Genomic DNA, 21,661 nt, shown 5'->3' with positions numbered 1-21,661 from the left:
ACACTTCAGGGACGATATAATTTTATTTTCATTATACTGCTGTTTATTTAGAATCCATTTCACATGAACTGGACAATTTACAGATATACTTTATTGCTTGTGTCCAAATAACTTATTCAAAGCGATCCCACAAATAAGAGCACATATCACCCACAATACAATTTTTGTGGGACTCTTTTATCCTATTTCTCAAAACATCTTAGTACCATTTTTCTGTGTAGAGGACAATAGATTATTAATTTATTTTCTCATTTTCTCCTGAACCAATTATCCCAAGTTTAACTTGTAGTTTTGATGATGCCTTGTGAAAAAAGGGAACCTGAGAATTTGCCATTGTTTTAAACAGTCACTGTAGAAGTAACACCGTGAGTGACTTGAAGAATTTGTTGCTTACTGTGTCACAGGTGAGTCTAAATATGTGTCATGCTCTGAGGTAAAATGAAGGTCCACGGACTGTCTGAGGACTGCTGACAGCTGAAAAAAAAAAAGCACTAAGGTAAGAAGAAGGAAGACAATGAGGCCAACATTTGTATGCTGAAAACCCACCAGCTTCCTGAATGAGGAGAGAATATACCCTGTTTGAAAAAGAATGTCTATCAGCCATGACATGTTCACTCCTATGTGGTTAAAAACAAGGAAACAGTTCTTCAGTTTAAGCACTCTTTACACATAATGCCAGTTTTCAGGTGTGTGGCAAAAAGAAGGTTTGAATCTTTGCTTGAATGCCTCTGAAAGCACTCTGTCACATATTCTATTCATTTCTGCCTCTAGCTCCACAGCACTAAGTGAGGAGGTGGATTTGGCAACTAGTAAATTAATTTGAGCCCAGGAGACACCAATCAGGATAATTCAGGCCCCAAATGCTATTTTTTTAACCTAAATTGTTCAGATTAGCAACCTTTATGGCCTAAACTAATTGGCTAATTGCCAACCTGGCACAGGGAAGGCTGTAATTGGGCCACAAGATGTGCTTGCTAACACTCCTCTTCATTTTGTGCCACAAGGGCACAACCTATATTTTAAAAACTCTTTATCCTTAAATTCTACCATCTCACTGTTTTTTTCCACACTGCTATTGTGATATTAGATTAAGTGAAATAATTTTAACCTACTTTATTGTTTCAGCCAACTCTATTATTATGCTTCCACAGCCTTGCTTCATCAATCAACTGTATTTATTGAGCCCTTGAGTGCAGAACACTGTGCTGAGTGCAGAGCACTGTGCTAAGTGCTTGGGAGAGTACAGTCCAAAATATAACAGGCACATTCACAGCCCACAACGAGCTTAGAGTTTAGAGAAAACTAGAGGTAGTTCATTAGCACCTCATTTCCCTCCACTGGAGTCCCTTGGTGGAACTGAAACTTTGTCCAAGATTATAAATCTGGCTAAAGCTTCACAAATCTTTAGGTAAAATTTAGCCAGTTCAACGTCTTCATGCCTTGGAGAGTTAATGCACTTTTCAACACTGCTTAGCGTCCACTGAAGAATGATCGACCCAGCAACTAAAAGGGAAGTGGGCTGTAAGCAATGGAAGGTGATTATCATTTTAAGCATCACTTACAGCAAAATAGGTTTATGTCAACCTCTTCAAACATTACAGTGGTTTCCTAAGAAAACAGATCTATTCACCTAGTTAGAAACCAAGCTTTAGGAAAAAGGAAAATGCTGAATACTCCTACATGTAGGATAAACGTATTCTTATTGAGAACGGCTATAGATAGGAATTGAATATTTATATTTTTCATCATCCATAAATGAAGGAAACACACCATCCCTTTGATAGCTAAAAACAATGGGGTTCATGAAATCAAAGGAGGGAAAGGTGCCCTGTCAATCTTAAGCTCACTTGAATTATGCTCTCCTCAGTTCTGCTATCCCTACTGACACTAGTTTTTTCTTTTTACATTTCCTCCTTTCATAATCAGATCCCAGCAACAGCATTCATCAGGTCCCTGCATGCCCCATTTTTTGAGATGACAGGGTTTCTCCCAACCATAGTAATACACCATTGTCAACTGTAGTTTGGCTTTGAAAGTCAGTGAGCAAGGTTATTCAAAGACCAAAAGGCTGCCCTGGTGAAGATGGATTAATGACCAATCTTAAATAAATCTATGAAAGAATCTAAGAGCAAATGATTTCTCTAACATTAATGGAGCTGATTAAATCTGCTCAAATGTGAAATGGGAGGAAAACATCTATTTTTGAAAGTTTTCAAACATCACCCTTTAAAAAAAAATAGGAAAGCACCAGTTCAGATTGGGGACACTTGTTTTTCGATCTTAGAGAAACAAATGAAAACACACAAAATTTCACTTCTAATACACTAATTATTATAAAACATTTTGTTTCTTCCAATAAAATTTATTCCCAATAACCTTTGGACATTGGTAAGGCCAACATTTGTGAGTTAGTGCTTGTGAGCTAAGTGGCTTCCCAAAATTTGATCTGAAATTAAATCGTAAGAACTGCACTATTTGGAAAGGGAGAATAGAGGGAGGGCAAGAGGATTTACATGAAGCTAACACAGTTATATCTCCCAAATTATAATGCTCACCTTGCAGGATGGACTAATGTCTTCCTACACTCATGTGTCTGAATGTATACCTTTGAGGTTTTTCCGACCTGGGTTTCTGTGCTGTTACTGTAAAGTAAGATGGCGATTTGGAAATGTGGCTATCGGCCCAGGGAGTACTGGGCTAAAGGACTTGGACATTTTCATGGTCGCATTTCAATCAGTGAGTGTTCTGTGCTGTTCTCAGCTGTGGTTACATTGTTCCTTCTTGTGCCATCACACGGTAAGCTTTTCAGGGCCCGGATCTTGTTGTCTGGGAATGTCTCACTAGCTGTACAATGCCATAACCTTGAAGGCATTTCAAAATACAGGGGCTGATGGGATTCTCAAAAATCACAAAGCATGTATGGCAAAAACCTCTGCTCATTTTCAACCTATGCAAGACTCAATGAATAACCCAGCAATAAAAGTATGTGCAATCTGTTAACAGGAAAAGTTCTATTATCTTAGAAGTGAGGAGTATTTCCTTTGAGGAGCAGCAAAAACAGGATAGTAGACCAGTGACCTTTTACATAGTTGTTCTGGAAAAAAAATTGGATTTCAAAGGACTAAATTTTCAGCTGACCCCCAACCAAGCACTCCATACATAACCGTTTTACTTTCACAGACACCAGAGATCTCTCAAGCATCATATTCTATTCATCAAAAGTTGTTCCGTTATGCATTTTGACTGAATATAGTTTACCTTCTCCTCTCTGTGGAGCACCTAGAGGCAGAAATAGTTACTAGAGAAGGAAAAAGTTTTAAAATCACAGAATCATCAACAGTGTTGTGGTTACATTCCCATTTGGGAATGTGTCTACCAGCTCTGTTATACTGTCCTCTCCCAAGCACTTAATACAGTGCTCTCTCTGCACACAGTAAGTGCTCAATAAATATGAATGATCAATTAGGTTTGAGAATGACCAAATTAGTTGCATAATAATGTTGGTATTTGTTAAGCGCTTACTATGTGTAGAGCACTGTTCTAAGTGCTGGGGGAGATACAGGGTCATCAGCTTGTCCCACGTGAGGCTCACAGTTAATCCCCATTTTACAGATAAAGTAACTGAGGCACAGAGAAGTTAAGTGACTTGCCCACAGTCACACAGCTGACAAGTGGCAGAGTCGGAATTCAAACCCATGACTTCTGACTTCCAAGCCCGGGCTCTTTCCACTGAGCCACATTGCACGGTTGACTAGCTTTTGGATTTCCTAATTAATTTAACAGGCAGGTACATATCTGACTGCAGGCTGTACCTAGGGAATGAGCGGTTAAACAGTTGCTGTCATATGGGTTGATCTGGGGGACGTTTGAAACTTTTCCATAAATGACCTGGATGATAGATTAGTGAGCATGTTCCCTGTTTTTTGCAGGTGATCCTGACCTGTGGTCAGGGAATTTGTTTATTATATTGTACTCTCCCCAGTGCTTAGTACAGTGCTCTAACACAGTAAGTGCTCAATAAATACGATTGAATGAATTAATTAATTTTGGGGGCTGGGGAATGCTGAAACAGGAAACCTGGAAGGTAAATTTGGTGAACCATAGATGGGTCAGACTGTAAACAGAAGAGTATGTACAAGGTAGTTCCTCTGGAAGGAACACAAACTGAAAGTCAGAAGATGGGAATGACTACCTCTGCATGAATATGTTAGAAAAAGACCTCCAGTATTGGCTAAATCCTGTTTGTGAGCAAGATGATTTAGCAAATTGCTGCTCTGGATCTGAAATAACCCCACATGAATCCAGTTCCACCAGTAACTCTGTGTCTATTTGAATATTTCATTAAATTCTGCTTGTGGTTTTGTGCCATGTAGAGATACTGTACATACTAGTCATTTATGTCATATTATCATATTTTATGTGGTTGTATTGCTTTGGAGTGTTATGGTTATAAGAGTCCTCTTCAGATTATAAATTATCCAAGGACAGAGTCCACATTTTGGCTTCGGGGTATAGTGGAAAGAGCACAGGACTGAGATCAAGGTTCGAATCCAGCCCCTGCCATTTATCTAGTGTGTGAAAATGGGCAAGTCACTTAACTTTTCTACGCCTCAGTTTCCTCATCTATAAAATAGGGATTAAATATTTGGTTTCCTTATTGGGATTGTGAGCCCCTTAGAGGACAGGGACTGTCCCCAAACTATAATATTGAATCTACTCCAGCACTTTGCACGGTGTTTGGCCCAGAGTAAGGCCTTAATTAAAACTACAATTAACCCTCTACATTGTCTGCTACTATATTCTCAGAAAGCAAGTGTTCAATAAGTACCATGGACTGACTGACTCATGCATAGGCCAGTGGTCTGAAAGCGTTAACTTCCCTCGAATAGTGCCCAACAATCCAGAGAAGCAGCTTCATAAGCCTGGCAAAATTGGCCCATTATTTCTGATTCCAAAATATTTTGGGTGATGAAATGGATATGAAATAAATGCCTAAACACACATTTTGGGATTTGAAGAGTTTAATAGCCTTTGGCAGTGATAGAATTTGAAAAGAGAGAGAGAGAGAGAGAGAGAGTGTGTGTGTGTGTGTGTATGTGTGTGTGTAGAACTCTTTTTGGGTGTAGCACATGTGAATGCTTAGAAATTAATTGCCAGAATGTTTCCCTTTGGCATATCCAAGCAGAAAGAAATAGCACTTGAGCGTTCTTCTCTGGAGGCTTCAAAATGAAGAAACACCAATAGTGAGAAATGATTATTTGGTAGACTGAATAATTGGGCTGAATTTCTAAGAATGAACGATTGGGAAGGCGTCCTGATTCATGTTGTAAGTAATGGTATTCACTCTCTTGTCACGAAGGGTGATAAAAATAATCCTGAAATGCAAATTTTGCCAGTGGCTGATTTTTTTCAAGTAGAAACTCAACACACAGTTCTGTTTTGTTTTAACTCTCTTGATCCATTTTAGCTTGCAGCTGAGCAAAATTTTCCCTGGCATAAGATAAAACGTTTCAACACCCAACAACTTCGACACCCCTGCAGTGAGCTGAGAGGCTGCTTGAGTCACTACCTTGTGGGGTGGAGCCCACTGATCTTTAGAAGAGTTGCTTAGTGACTTGCGATGATATCAGGAGACCTCTGTGACCTAAACTTGGTTGTAAAGAGGAATTAATTCCTTCTGAACAAAAAGCTGCTGCTACAAAAGCCTTAAAGAGAAGGTCTTAAACGGCTTTAGATGCCATTAAAAGGTTGGCACTTGGTAAAGGTTGCTGTGGGGGAGGATAATGGTGACTACTTAGCTGCTTCTCAAACTTCCCCTGCCCCCAGAGAAGAATATCTCAAAACAAAGACAAAGCTAATATAACATTAACAATAATAATGATGGTATTTGTTAAGTGCTTACTATGTGCCAAGCACTGTTCTAAGCACTGGGGTAGATAATCAGTTTGTCCCACGTGGGGCTCACTGTCTTAGTCCCCATTTTACAGATGAGGTAACGGAGGTGCAGAGAAGTTAAGTGGTTTGCTCAAGGTCACCCAGCTGACAAGTAGCAGAGTCAGGATTAGAACTCATGATCTGTGACTCTCAAGCCCATGCTCCTTCCAGTAAAAGCCACGATGCTTCTCTATCTTGCTCATTTGCAAAATGATTATGCTCTTACTGCTTGGATTAAAAGTATACAGTGTTACTCTTTTTTTGGGTCCAAGGAAAGTCAAAGAATCATTCTGGTTACCTTTATAAATGTGATTTACTGATTTTTTTTAACCAGCCTATATTTCTGTCTCATTCACCTAGCGTTCAACAACCAAAAGTAAGGAGGGAGAGCAGGTGAAAGAAGGGTAAGAAAAGAATCATATGGCCTCGGGGTGGGGATAAGGGCTAAGAGCAGTCCTGGGGAAAGCAGAATTTGTTTAAGGAACAGGGAATAGAGAAAAATAGAGACAATGGAACAAAGAGAAGTTGGTGAGGGGGTTGCGGAGAAGAGGGACAAAAAACTTGGAATTGAGAGGCAGAGAAGGATGAGAGAGGGAAGTGGAGGGACAGAGAGGGCTTCAGGTAAGTACCTGTGCCTCTCTGCTCCTTCCCCATTTCCCAGGGAGGGCATCCTGTCCATTTTCCTGGGAGGGCATTCTCCCCATTCTCCGAGGAGGATATTCTCTCCATTTTCCGGGGAGGTATTCTTCTCATCCTCCCATTTCAACTCTGAGATGGAAGTGCTTCTTGTCCAGTCAAAGTGTGAGCCTCACATAACTGCCCAAGGGTAGAAATGCCCTGCTCCTGAACAACAGTTCCTAATCTTCTGGACAAGGGGAGGACAGGCTGGGCTAGGGCTGGACCAGACAGAGGGTCAAGGTATGGCGAGGTCAAGGGCAGTGTATGCTTACAGCCCCTTACATTGTTGACTCCTTACTTCCTTTTAACTCACATTTGAGAGCTTAATCCTAATGGTTTTTACTCAGTGGCATTTTCTCGGATCTGCCCCTCCCTCTCCAACAAAACAACTACCATCTTGGACCAAGTGTTAGACTAAAGGCCTCCTCACTGGCCTTTCTGGCCTTTAACATTTCCCCTCTCCAGGCTGAACTTCACTCTACACCCTGGATACTCTTTCAAAACATTGGTTTGCACATTTTGCTCCAGTGAAAAAAAAAATTCTAGTCCTTTCCACATCAAGCAGAAGAAACTTCCCAACATTGGTTTAAGGCATTCCATCAGCTCTCCCGGTCTTATTACCAGCTACTACTACACTTACCAGCCTCTACTATACCCCAATTTGCACTCATGCCATTTCTCCCCAATCAAACTTGACTCTCAACTCTCCTGCCTCAGACCCCTTGCTCACACTTACTCATTCTTTCATTCATTCACACATTCCAAAGTACTTATTGGGTGCTTTCTCCTCTTGTCTAGCTCTCCCCACTTCTCCAGGAGGCCTTCCCCTATTAAGTAGGAGTTTTCCAAGTCATGTCCTCCTACCGGGCAGCTTTACCACTAAGCTCTTATGCACAGAATCAATTTAAATCGATTTACACTTATTCATTTACTTATCCTTCTACACTTTATAGCTATAGCCATAGTATCTATGAATGGCTTAGGTCAGTCAGTCCCTCCAGCAGACTGTAAACTCCTACAGGATAGATTCAGAAGCAGCATGGTACAGTGGACACAGCACGGGCCTGGGAGTAAGAGGGTCAGGGGTTCTAATCCCGCTCCGTCACTTGTCTGCTGTGTGACCTTGGCCAGGTCACTTCACTTCTCTGTGCCTCAGTTACCTCATCTGTAAAATGGGGATTGAGTCCGTGAGCCCACGTGGAACAGGGATTGTGTCCAATCTGATTACCTTGTATCTACCCTAGTGCTTAGAACACTGCTTGGCACATAGTAAGTGCTTAACAGATACCACAATTATTATTACTATTATTATTAATAATAACAAAAAAGAGTAGATCCAACTCTCACAACCGTTCCGGAGGGTGGACCAGCCTGAGAGATCTTTAATTTGGTGTGCAGTTCGATGGCCTGACATCACTCTACTCTGTTTCCCACGACCATGTGGACCATCGGCTGGCAGGAAGGACAGAGAAGGCCCACTGGAAATCTAGCCTTTTTAACCCAGCCAGTTCAAAACTTCTTTCATGGGTCAGAATGGATTGTAATCCCAACCCTGAATCTGGTTTCTGTCTGTGGCGCTGGCTTTGAGGAGGGGAAGTGGAGACAGCTTCTCTGGCATTCCCTAGCAGTGTCTTGGATGACCTATGCATGACCTGAGTTTTTGTTTTTTATTTTTGCCCCAGAAAGCTGTTTGGTTATATTCTTTCAAGTATTGTACCTACCCCAGAAGAAAGAGCCTGATGTGGATGTGTATGCATGTGCATATATGTATGTGTGTGCGTGCACGTGTGGTAAAATGACTAGGGAGTTACAAAGTAACAACTTCTGAATTTCATTCTCTGGGGAAAAAATATTCATAAAAGTGTTTTGAGAAACAAAAGCCTTGGTTTTAAGAAACTGTTTAAGCAAATAGACTCTTTCCATCAAGTGCATATTGTAAAAGGCCATTTAACAGAGAAATTCAGTCTAACCCTTATGTCCTTTAATTTTTTAAGACATATTCCATATCAATCATATTCATTGAGTGCTTACTATAGGCAGAGCACTGTCGTAAGCCCTTGGGAGAGTACAATATAACAGAGTTGGTAGACATGTTCCCTTCCCACAATGAGGTTACAGTCTAGAGGGGGACAGACATTAATATGAATAAATTGCATATATGTAAATAAGTGCTAGGGGGCTGAGGGAGGGATGAATGAAGGGTGCAAATCCAAGTGCAAGGGAGTGGAAGAAGAGGAAATGAGGGCCTAGTCAGAGAAGGCCTCTTGAAGAATATGTACCTTCAAAAAGGCTTTGAAGGTGGGGAGAGTGATCCTCTGTCGGATGTGAAGAAGGCGGGTGTTCCAGGCCAGAGGCAGCATGTGGGTGAGAAGTCAGGGGCGAGATAGGCGAGATTGAGTAGGTTGGCATTAGAAGACTCAAGCGCATGGGCTGGGTTATACTACGAAATCTGGAAGGTAAAATAGGAGGGGGCAAGGTGATTGAGTGCTCTGAAGCCAATGGAAAGGAGTTTTTGTTTGATGTGGTGGTGGGTGGGCCACCACTGGAGGTTGTTGAGGAGTGGGGAAACAGACTGAAATTTTTTGTAGAAAAATGATCTGAGCAGCAGAGTAAAGTAAGGACTGGAATGGGGAGAGGAAGGAGGCACGGAAGTCAGCAGGGAGGCTGATGCAGTTATCAAGGTGGGATAGGATAAGTACTTGGATTAATGAGGTAGCAGTTTGGATGGAGAGGAAAGGGCACATTTCAGTGATGTTGTGAAGGCTCATTCGGTAGGATTTTGGTTCAGATTGAACACATGGATTGAATGAGAGATGAGGCGAGGATAATGCTAAGGTTCTGGGTCTGTGAGACAGGAAGGAAGGCAGTGCTGTCTGTAATGACAATAAGTATAGGATTTGGGTGGGATGATAAGTTCTGTTTTGAATATATTTAAACTAAAAAGAAAATTTTTAACTGTGAAAATGCTCAGGAAAACACTCAAGGTAAATTATAAGTGTGTTCCAAAGTTCGGTTTAAATTCAAGATTCAAGATTGAATTAAAATAATGTATCAGCCCAAGATCCCTAACTAAATGAAGACTTGCTTGATTCAATCTGTAACAAGGACTAAAATGTAAGAAATCTCATAGAAAAACAATTTCAGATTAAATGAGTAGCCAAACCAGAGTGCTTTCCCCAGGTTTGTACAGGATCTTGTATTATAATCACGCTTTGTTTGATGAAGACAGATTGAAAATATGGTAAGTCTCCTCATCCTGTACATTTCTTCAAGGATTTATACTGGCAGTTTAGATCGATGTTGTAATAAAGGACAATTATGACCTAATGCCATGGCTCTTGAGTTAAGTAATTCACAAGGCAGGAAGCACAGGTTTGCATACGGTTAATTTATCGTCCAGGCAAAGCAAACAATAGCTCCTGAATCTAATTGAATTCCTTTATGAAATATTACATATTTTAATCCTCCACCCCTGTCTGACCTAATTGGGCAGTTATTTATTCATTCATTCAATCATATTTATTGAGCGCTTACTGTGTGAAGAGCACTGTACTAAGCGCTTGGAAAGTACAATTCGGCAACAGATAGAAACAATCCCTACTTAACAACGGGCTCACAGTCTAGAAGCAATAATAATAACGTTGGTATTTGTTAAGCGCTTACTATGTGCAGAGCACTGTTCTAAGCACTGGGGTAGATAAAGGGATCAGGTTGTCCCATGTGAGGCTCACAGTCTTAATCCCCGTTTTACAGATGAGGTAACTGAGGCACAGAGAAGTTAAGTGACTTGCCCACAGTCACACAGCTGACAAGTAGCAGAGTCAGAATTCGAACTTCTGACTCCCAAGCCCGGGCTCTTTCCACTGAGCCATGCTGCTTCTCAAACCAAATATATAACCAAAGTAATAAAGCTCAGATAGGATCCCCAAAGTGTAAACACCAACAATCCTTTCTCAACCCTTTTGCATACTACTTACAACCACAGCCCTTGATGAGAATAAGTTAATAGGCATTTTTTAACGATAGGTACCTTGAATGGCAAAAGACAACCGTTTAAGGCCTAAGGAACTTATGCTGGTCCTGTGAGGCATTGTCTTGGATTAAACAGAATCCTTTGGAAATGGGTAAGCATTAGGAGGATGGGCACTTAGGTGCTAGGTAAATATGCTGATAGGCTTAGAGCTTCAGCCAAAATCTCATGCTAACTGCAGAGCTAAGACACTGGGCCTCTGATAGCAACAGGTTCTGCTGGCAGCAGCTGCTGTCCTTCTCTAAGGGATGGCTCCCATGTACAAATAGTATTTGGAAATGCCTGCCAGAGAGGATCTTGGCTCTTGGTTCCCACCTGGGTGCACTCTGAGCAGGTTCATCATCGAACATGTTGGACAGTGATCCATATTAATTATGCTGTTTCTATTTGCTTATCGAACAGCTCATTCGATATGGAGTTTCTAGCAGTCGATTCCTATGTAGCTACGGCTGAATTTTGATGCCAGGAGCCAGATTCGGGGGGTATGCTTACCTTCCCTTTATGAGATGGGGGATGGATGATTGATGTAACTTTAAGGGGCCATGTATGCTAGCCTGGCCCCCAAGTCAGTGTGTGACAGAAAGAGAAAGCAAGAGAGAGATTGAGATTAAGATCTCCCAGAACCAGAGGAGCAATTCTGATGTATGTATGCATTTCACAGGTCTCCATTTTGGAATGGGGTTTCCAGGTGATCAAACACCAATATCTCACCTAAAGTTCCTTTTCCTGGGGAGGGGACTGGGGGAGAATGAAGTCTTGCTCTGGCAGTAAGGAATCTCCTAAGGGGATCCCTCCCCCCAACTCCTCCAGCATGGGGCCCAGATAAAATCCCTAGGGATTCAAGGAACATGGGGAATTTCCACCCTGGCAGTCTCTTAGGGAGGGCCCTTTTGGGGCCAGATGCTGTAGAGGAGGGAGCTCAGGAGGCTCTGAGTTGCTAAATTGCTTTGGGGGATTCACAATCATGCTCACAGTTTTGGGAGGGGTCCTCACATTGGTGAAATTTAGGAAGCGTGTGCGGAGGAGGGGCGGGGGTCCCAGGTGCAAACATAATAACTTGGGGATGAAGCCTATTGGAGTTTGTGTTCAAGTGCTGGGCTGTGTCCAACCTAATTAGCTTGTATCTACTCCAGGGCTTAATACAGTGCCTGGAACATAGTAAGCATTTAACAAATACCATAAAAAAATTATGGGCAGTAACTTCAGACTAGCCTTGTTTTGGTGCACAGTCAGATTCGACCTGACTCTTGTGCTAACACCACCGGATGGTAGCATACACCAGACAGAATATTTTTTTAACAGTTGATAATACACCTTCAAAACAGCTCCCTTTTCCTTCAAACATATTTGCATCTTTAGAAATAAGCTTACTTGGAAAATTAGGAAGTATATTATCACTTACATGTTATTCTTCCTTTCAGTAGAACCATTCCCTAAGAAAGAGAAATCAACAGATATACCCTGAAGCATTACTTGCCTTGGTCAGATATGATAATAATAATAATTGTGGTATCTGTTGAGCGCTTACTTACTTACTAGGCATCATACTAAGAGCTGGGTTGGACACATTCCCTGTCCTGAGTAGGCTCACAGTCTCAATACCCATTTTGCAGATGAGGTAACTGAAGCCCAAAGAAGAGAAGTGATTTGCCCAAGGCCACACAGCAGACAAGTGGGGGAGCCGGAATTATTCATTCAATAGTATTTATTGAGCGCTTACTATGTACACAGCACTCTACTATGCACTCGGAATGTACAATTCGGCAACAGATAGAGACAATCCCTGCCCAATGATGGGCTCACAGTCTAAACGATAACGGGCTCACAAGAGCCCATGACCCATGACCCACTACACCATGCTGAACCTTGCTTACTCCTTGCTATGTGTTAATTCTATTCTGATAAATAAACTGATTCTTTCATATATAAGGGGAACAAACCCACTGACACTTAGCAAACTGGGTGATCAAGTAATAGGGCAGGGGTAGATGGGGGCCATGTGGCAAGGTGTGTGGCTACCAAAGAGGGTGAGGTGGCTGGACAGAGGAGGCAGGAGGGTTTGACAGACCTGTCTGAGGCCATTAGGGTCACCCCACGGAGGGAGGAGAGGCAGAGAAGCACAGGAGAGAGTTCTCCAGGGAAGCTGCCGAGCAGAGCAGCGAGGAACCGAGAGAAAGATCTAATAATCAGAGGGGGGCTGTCTCTCCCCAGCCTCCTGGCCCTCTTCTCCAAGACTTCCCATAGCCAACTCTCTTGGAGAAGCAGCGTGGCTCAGTGGAAAGAGCATGGGCTTTGGAGTCAGGGCTCATGAGTTCGAATCTCAGCTCTGCCACTTGTCAGCTGTGTGACTGTGGGCAAGTCACTTAACTTCTCTGTGCCTCAGTTCCCTCATCTGTAAAATGGGGATTAAGACTGTGAGCCCCACGTGGGACAACCTGATTCCCCTTTGTCTACCCCAGCGCTTAGAACAGTGCTCGGCACATAGTAAGCGCTTAACAAATACCAAAATTATTATTATTATTATTATTATTCCCATCCCTGCACCTACCCTGCCACTTCGAGAGTGATTGGGCCAGTTTCCCTGCTTCCTTAATTCAGGAGATCTGAAGACAAACCCAAATATAATCTTTATTACTTGGCACACCAAAGAAATGAAGAGATGGACCTATTTACCTCTGATAAACAAAATTGCCAAAGATAAAAGAGATGAGTAGATAAGGGAGATGAAGTGATTGCAGATCTTTACAGCTGCAATAAGAAGATAGAGAACATGAATTGTGTGTCCATCGATTTTTTTTTTTTTTAATGATTCTCTCTTATTACCCAATTGTATTTGAAAACGTCTATCTGGAAAATCTTAGCCAGTCGTTAAAGCTTAAAAAATACTTCATCATTTGCTTATTTAATAGACCCATAGTATAATTATGCTATTATAAATTTACTTTGGGATTTAGAACAAGGATATAGTCATGTACTTAAATCTACTTGTCAATCTGGCCACTTACATGGTCAGGAACACTTCACACACTCCATTGGCAAAAGACCAGTCACAAGAAGATGAAATAATAACAATTCATTTTGACTGTCCCTGGTTACTATAAATAGTAAAAAATGCTCTAAACAGAAAATGACATTAAACATTCCTAGTGGCTATATGCTGGGGCTCAGAGGATTAGTGGGGTGGATTGTGATCTCTGATTAAAGAGCGTGTGGGCAGATGAAAGCTATGCCCACTCTCCAGAGCAAAGCCCACCAGTCAACCTCCAGTAGGGCCCAAACAGGCAGTTATGAAAGATCCAAAACAGGCCATTTGGTGAGGGGCATGTTAACCTAGAAAAGTGTAATGGATAGAGCGAGGGTCTGGGATTCAGAAGGTCATAGGTTCTAATCCTGGCTCCATTATGTGTCTGCTGTGTAACCTTGGGCAAATTACTTCACTTCTCTGTGCCTCAGTTCCCTCATCTTTAAAATGGGGATTAAGACTGTGAACTTTATGCGGGACAGGATCTGTGTCCAACTTGATTTGCTTGTATCCACTCCAGGGTTTAGTACTGTGACTGGCACAGAGTAAGCGCTAAACAAATATCATCATCATCATCATCATCATCATCCTAGAAACTGGGCTGGTGGCAATTCTGGAGTGAGAGATTAGGTGTGCTCCCTCCCAGTCCCGTTCTCCAGCCTTTCTCATTTTCTCCCACCTTTGGACCTGTTAGTCCAAAATCAAAATTATATTAATTAAACGTCTGCCTCCCCCTCTAGACTGTAAGCTTATTATGGGCAGGAAACATTTCCACTAATCATCTTGTATTTTACTCTCCCAAGTGCTTAGTACAGTGCTCTGCACATAGTAAGTGCTCAATGAGTACCATTGATTGATTGATCAATTTGCACAAAATAAGTCACAAAAATAGTCTATTGTGAGATGCAGGAGACTACAGTAGGAATCTTTTTGTTAGAAGAATCACAATCGCTGTGCTCTGTGGGGTTCAGAATCCTATTTGTTTACCCGCTATTAGTTTTCCTATGAATAAAGGACAGGCTTTTAGGGAAATTGAGGCGGTTCATGTTTCCTTGTTCCAGTATGCTTCCTAATTTTCTAACCTACAATTTAGAAATTCACTTCTCTCAAGAATAGTCCAGCCCACCCCTCCTGAACCTGAATATATATTCAAAGCCTACGGCTGCACACAAAATTCAGTCTTCCAGAGTGAAACCTCAGGGCTGAACTCTTCACAAGAGAGTAATTTCTCTTTCCATTGAGAAGCCATTTCGGACCAAAAAAGCTCTGAGACAGAGAGCCAGTCAACCCTGTCACTCAAAATGCTCAATGAGACCATCTACCCAGGCTCCACAGAGTGCAATGTTTGCAAAAAAAAATATGCCAGAGATGTGGTATCTAATGACTACAATGGTACAGTAAGTGATTAGACTGTAAGTCCGTCGATTAGACTGTAAGCCTGTCAAAGGGCAGGGACTGTCTCTATCTTTGCCTATTTGTACATTCCAAGAACTTAGTACAGTGCTCTGCACATAGTAAGCGTTCAATAAATACTATTGAATGAATGATTTACAATAATTCACCTCGCCTGTGTAGAATGCAGAACATCTGGCACTTGTATTAAAAAAAAAGTATTGGACTGGTGGAGTGTTGTCCTACTCTGTAATTTAAACATCCTAAATTGAAAGCGGGCTTTCAACCACCCAAAGCACCCTAAAGTCCCATGCAAAAAATAAACACAGTAAATGAATAGCACAGGGTTGTGCTTGGGGTCCAATGAAACCCAACAAAACTACTCTTCACACAAGGATGCCAGTTCTGGCTTTGTTCAAAGCTCCTGAATTGCCTCTGTCCTGATAGCGTCAATCTTCTCTCTGCTGCTTATCTGTATACTTGCTGGTAGTGTTTCTTGGGGCCAGTTCTGAGTCTGAGCCTTGGGCAAGAGTCAACTTCTTTCCCCCAGACTTACCCACCTGTTGTGGTGTGCGTTGTTGCCGACTTGTTCAAGGAGTTAACTCCCGGTCTTCCAACTGAGGCCCAGGGCCTCAGTCGCTTTCCCCTTCCCCTACGGGGAATAATGATTTCAGTCCCTCCTCTCTTTTTCTGCATCTGATATGCCGGCACACGTGTGAGGCCATCACCCACTAACATTACGATGAAATGTTGGAAGGTACCTGGCACATGCAGCAGTAGAGCAGGTGTGTTCCACTTGGATGAACCTTGAAGACTTGGCAGCTGCCAAGCTCTTAAGAGGTATAATTGTGCCTCTTAGCTTGGAGTTTGTATAGGAGGAATTAAAAGTTAAAAAATTAAAAAAATTTAAAAAAACCCCAAAATACCCGATTTCCTTTTTTTTTTCCAAAAAGACTTAAGGTTTACGGTTATGAACGAATTCAATGAGAGGTGGTATGCGATGCAAAGACATGACAAAGACCAAGATTGGAATTGGTCTTTCCCTAGTGGAAAAAGCATAGCCTGGATTCTAGTCCCAGCTCTATCACTTGCCTGCTGTCTGAACTTGGGTCAGTCACTTAACTTCTCCGTGCTTTCATTTCCTTATTTGTAAAATGAGGATTCAGTACCTGTTCTCCCTCCTACCTAGATTGGGACAGTGTCTGACCTGATTATCTTGTAGTCACCCCAGCACTTAATGCTCGACCCATACATAGTAAGGGCTTAACAGATACTCAAATGAATGAATGTAGAGAAAATGGCCCAGGACATGGCCATTCATGAGGGCAAAGGGGGATAATTCTGACCTGTTCTCTCTGCTCTTCTGTACCAACAGATCTAGCAAAGGATGCATACAGTGATCCTGCTGATGAGCTTGGGTTACCCATGTCAGAATAAAATGGGACCATGATTATTTTGCTAAAACGACTAAGCAACGCAAAGAGCATGGTCATAGCAGGTACTCAAAAAGCCCAGTCATCCATGGGTTGGTCGTCACCCTCGTGACTCACACTGAACCCAAGGCATGAGATTATCTGAGACAATCACATGGTTTCTCATAGGCATCTGCTTACATGTGGGCACAGAACCCTCTTTATGTTTGGGCATTCCCAGGAAGTCAAACACCGATGAGTTGTGCATTCAGTGTTTATCCTCGAAGGAAAGAAAAAACATTTTTTTTAAGAAGGAAAATCGACATTTGTAAATCCATTCCAATACTTGGGACTGACTCCCATGCAATGGACCAGATCGGGGGTGATGTGATGTTATGAGTGGAGACCAGATTGGATTTATGACTGAATAGCTCTGATTTAGATCCATTTAGGAAGGGAATCCAGGTTTACTTAGCTCATGTTGGTAATCCCAGGGTTGTGTGATGGTGGAGAGGGGAAGATTGATATTCTGTAACCCCAATACATGAACAGAGGACACTCCAAAGAAGGCACAGGTTGGGTATGCTGAGCAGGGCAGCGGGGAAGTTGTCTGTGAGTGATCAATCTACTAGTCCCACATTTCCCTCTAATTCCGGCTCTGCCACTTGTCTGCTGTATGACCTTGGGCAAGTCAATTTACTTCTCTGGGCCTCAGTTACCTCATCTGTAAAATGGGGATTGAGACTGCGAGCCCCATGTGAGACAGGGACTGTGTCCAACCTCATTTCCTTCTATCTACCCCAGTGTTTAGTACAGTGCCTGGCACAGAGTGTGTGCCTAACAAATACCATTATAATAATAATAACAAAGGAGAGAGGTAAGGCAGAGAAGCAAGGAAGCATGATAGACAAATAAAATAGATATGCCTGAAAAAGTTTTTTTTCAAAGGTCATTTTATCCAGAACAAACAGAAAAGAAAAGCCCACATTCAAAACACTGGGATTCCTTCTCCTCAAATATTTACCTTTCTTGGAGTTGTAGGCCCTTTCTCTGCCTCAGTTTGTTCATGGGGGAGAAGGGGAGAGGAATCATGTACTATCTCTGATGATTGTACATCTTCATTTTGTGCTAAAGATGAAAAATATCAACATATGACATAATTAGATAAAATCTAAGCAAATCAAAGTTTGGTAAAAGAATGACTGTCAATAATTACACGATGCAAGGCAATTAAGGCTGATTTCAAATGCTTGCCTCTAAAAAGCCCCATTGACTAAAGGGGAGGGTTTTTGGCCAGCAGAGTGCTGCATCAACATTTCTGAAAAGCAGTAATCATCATTTGCAACCAATACCAGTCGAAAAGAACGGTGAACCGGCCCAGGTGCCAATTTTTTGTTACGATCGCTGGGGCAAGCAGGCGGAAGAGCTTCCAAACCGTGGAGTTCGAGAGGCCCAGAACCAACAGCGACCCAAGAAGAGGTCCAGAGAGACAGGCTGGGACCAGCGTAGGGTCAAGCAAGCTCTCAACTAGCCCCAGGGCTAGCTGGGGTACAGATCAGCCCCTGTTCCATGTCAGGCGCCTATTGCAGTGGGGAGGGGAGGGCTCAAGGTGTCTCTGCAGGGACATGGGAGAGCCGATCCCTTCTGGGGCCAGGTGGGAGCTTATTGGCCTTGGGGAAAGACCAAAACGTAGAGCTGAACTTGGGGGACTAGGTGGAAGGGAGGGAGGTCCTTGTTCTGACTCCAAAGTCAACCAGGGGGAAATCAAGCCCCAAAGCATTTACTACATATCTGTAATTTATCTGTAAAGAAGCAGCATGGCTTAGTGGATAAAGCACAGGCCTTGGAGTCAGAAGGTCATGGGTTCTAATCCTGACTCTACCACTTGTCTGCTGTGTGACCTTGGGCAAGTAGCTTCACTTCTCTGTGCCTCAGTTACCCAATCTGTAAAATGGGGATTGAGATGGTGAGCCCCACTTGGGATTGGGTCTGTGTCCAACCCAATTTGCTTGTATCCGCCCCAGTGTTTAGTATTCAGTGCCTGGCACATAGTAAGTGCTTAATACCATAATTATTATCATTATCATTCTTATTTATACTAATATCTGTCTCCCCCTCTAGACTGTAAGCTTATTATGAGCAAGGAATGTGCCTGTTTATTGTTATATTGTACTCCCTTTGCACACGGTAAGTGCTCAATAAATATGACTGAATGAATGAGAAGCCTTTAGCAATAGCCCATTGAGATTCCAGGATTGGGAAAACCCATTCCTAGCCATGGCCATCAGTCAGAGAGGGCTCAATCTTTTCGGGGGTGGTAGAATTAGTAATTGTAGCCGGGCAAAGGTACTTATTGAGTGCCCCCTGAGTGGAGGGCCCTGTACTAAGTGCTTGGGAGATATGACAGAAGCACAAGGCATATTTCCTGCTCATGAAGCTTACACTCTAGCGACAGAGAAAGAGAGATTAATATCAAATATGCAGATGTACACAAGCTCTGAGGATGGGCAAAAATAAATAAACCCAAAGCTAAGTGTAAGAGATGGCTGAAGGGTTGATAAGAGTTGGGTACCCGATAATTAGCTGGGAAAGAGTTTTTGGAGGAGGTGGGTGTTTAGGAAAACTTTGAGGATGGGGAGGACTGAGGTCTGGGAGGCATAGAGGGAAGGAAGCTCCCAACCCTGGGAACAGTATGAGTAAGGGATAGGGGGAGTGGGATAATAAGCCAGGAGATGGGCTTGGGAGATGCAAAGAGTGCAGGGGAGTATGGAGTGATGAGTAGTTTAGTAAAATTAGTAAGGTAGCAAGAGCTACCTTACTGAATGGATCAATCAATCTTGTAAGCCCCATGGCATATGACCTGGTTATCTTGATTAAATATAATACTAATTGCAGAATTTATTCAGCGCTTGCTATGTGACAAGCAGTGTACTAAATGCTGGAGTAGATACAAGGTAATCAGGTTCCACACAGGGCGCACAGTTTAAATGGGAAGAACAGGTATTGAATTCCCATTTTGCAAAAGAGCAGAGAAATTAAGTGACTTGCTCAGGGTCACACAGCAGACAAATGGCAGAACCAGGATTAGAATCCAGGTCCTCTAATTCCTAGACCTGTGCGCTTTCCACTGAGTCTACTCCAGTGCTTTGTACATTGCTTAGCACAGAGTAAAGCATCTAAATACCTTGATTACTATTATTATCTGATTAAGCATTACAAATTTATTTCTTCTGATTTCACTGCTTGTAAATCCTTATTGATCTGTCTTCCCCACCAGAGTGTGAGCTCCCTGTGGACAGGGAATATGTCTTGGGTTTTTGATGTACTTTTTCAAGCACAGAGTACAGTGGCAAGTACAATATACTGCACTCAGGAAATGTCACTGCTACTATCAGTAGTTTGACTGCTACTAGGTCATAAGAAGGTACTTGAGGTCAAGAACAATTTCACCGTGCAGAAGCTGACCATCAGGGCTACTTTTCTCAATCTTCTAATCCTGACAGTTGTCACCAAATTCAGCAATGGATTTCATTTAAGGCCCAGATCCAGGCCTGACACATAAACTTAATATATTAGCTATTATGCTCTTTTTGAAATATACTTTATATGTTCACTGCTCTCACATTTGACTTAGATTGGAAGAAGTACTTTTTTTCCTTTGAGCATCTGAAGCTTTTTTCTTGAAGTCTTATTTTTGGAGATTCAGAAAGGGAGATAAGGTCCAGCAATTGGTCCTTACCTTTAACCTATCCACTTGGTTTTACAATGAAGATTTTCTTAATTAATTGTGTTATTTGAGCAAAATGGACACTCATGTCAAAGCTCCCTCAAGACACCTAGTTACAGTCAACATAGGAATAGATTCTACATCATAATAATAATCATTATGGTATTTGTTTAAGCGCTTACTATATGCCAGGCACGGTACTAAGCACTGGAGTGAATACAGGCAAATCAGGTTGGACACAGTCCCTTGTCCCACGTGGAGCTCACAGTCTCATTCCCCATTTTACAAATGAGGTAACTGAGGTACAGAGAAGTGAAGTGACTTGCCCAGCGTCATACAGCAGACAAGTGGCAGAGCCGGAATTAGAACCCATGACCTTCTGACTCCCAGATCCGTGTTCTCTTCACTATGCCATGCTGCTTCTCTACTACGTCATATTTAAAATAGATCATGACTAGAGACAGTTTGTATAAACCAGTGAGATGTTCCCATCATATAGGCTTAATACTTAAGGTATAGATTGTTTTGTGGCCATTTATTGTTCCTCAATAAAACAACTTCAAAAAAAATCACGTTGAATTTCCATTCATATAACTTTATCGTCACATTTTAAGGCCTGGTGGTCATTTCACAGCTCTGGGCCACTCCTTTCTAGAATTTCCTCCCCAATTGGAGTTTTAATCCTCATTTATTTTGGAATGAAAGTATCCAGTGACACAGGGGAAACAGTTTTTAGTTTCATTCAGCCAGGTTGCTGGTTGAGCTACCCTAACTTCCCAGGGTGGGAGAGGGCTGAAGAAGCACTGAGAAGCCTGTGAACTGATGAGCCATTGTGAGAACCAAAGTGAGATGCCAAAATTCTGTATAAAGCAGGTGGCTGGGAAACGGGGGCTGAGCAAGGAAGACGGGGGTGGGGGAAACCGTGTGGCTTGGAGATGAGAAAAGAAGACTGACCCAGAGCAATCTCAGGATGCAATAGGCTTCGATCATTTCATTGGCTTCTAGATTTTCCTTCGCTCCCTTTTGCACCCTAAGAAGTAACTGCCATATCATCTCACACACATTCACCTTTGATAGATTGTAAAAACAGAGCACCACAGTAAATTAAACAGTGGTGCATGATATAATCTTGGATCATCAGTTATGCCCGCATTAGTCTATCAGGAAGAGAACATAAAACTTACTTTCACCAGCCACATAATTAGCTGGAAAATAACCTTGCTGTCCACTTGCTAAGCAGCCAAACCACCAGTTATCATTATCTTTGTACAACACTTGGATAATGTCACCTCGATGGATGGTTAGCTCATCTGATCGATGCGCTGGGTAGTCATAAAGAGCCACGACCTAAAAGAGAGATAAGACCACCACAGCTTTATCACAACTGTGCCACAGAGAAAACCCCCCAACATTCACTTCCTCTTGTAGAAAAGCAGCTGAAACCAAAGCTGCACTTTGGTAAGGCT

General features: G+C 42.2%; 1 protein-coding gene across 5 annotated transcripts in view; it reads right to left on the bottom strand.

Annotated features, from left to right (window-relative positions):
• AHI1 (Abelson helper integration site 1) overlaps positions 1 to 21,661 on the bottom strand; it is a 248,316-nt gene that overhangs the window by 13,896 nt on the left and 212,759 nt on the right. For 4 of the 5 annotated variants that reach the window (XM_039911176.1, XM_029052155.2, XM_029052164.2 and 1 more), the window contains 3 exons: positions 21,380 to 21,542; positions 17,493 to 17,596; positions 395 to 474 (listed from right to left, as the gene is read on the bottom strand). In XM_039911176.1, coding sequence (XP_039767110.1) covers positions 395 to 474; positions 17,493 to 17,596; positions 21,380 to 21,542 — 347 coding nt within the window. Of the gene's footprint in view, positions 1 to 394; positions 475 to 17,492; positions 17,597 to 21,379; positions 21,543 to 21,661 lie in introns of those variants that run through there. The other variant, XR_003754689.2, reaches the window with a different exon arrangement.

The sequence above is a fragment of the Ornithorhynchus anatinus genome, chromosome 2, assembly GCF_004115215.2.
Source record: "Ornithorhynchus anatinus isolate Pmale09 chromosome 2, mOrnAna1.pri.v4, whole genome shotgun sequence".
NCBI classification, from domain to species: Eukaryota; Metazoa; Chordata; class Mammalia; order Monotremata; family Ornithorhynchidae; genus Ornithorhynchus; species Ornithorhynchus anatinus.
The sequence above is the reverse complement of the archived record's forward strand: the minus strand, read 5'-3'. Positions and strand labels throughout refer to the sequence as shown.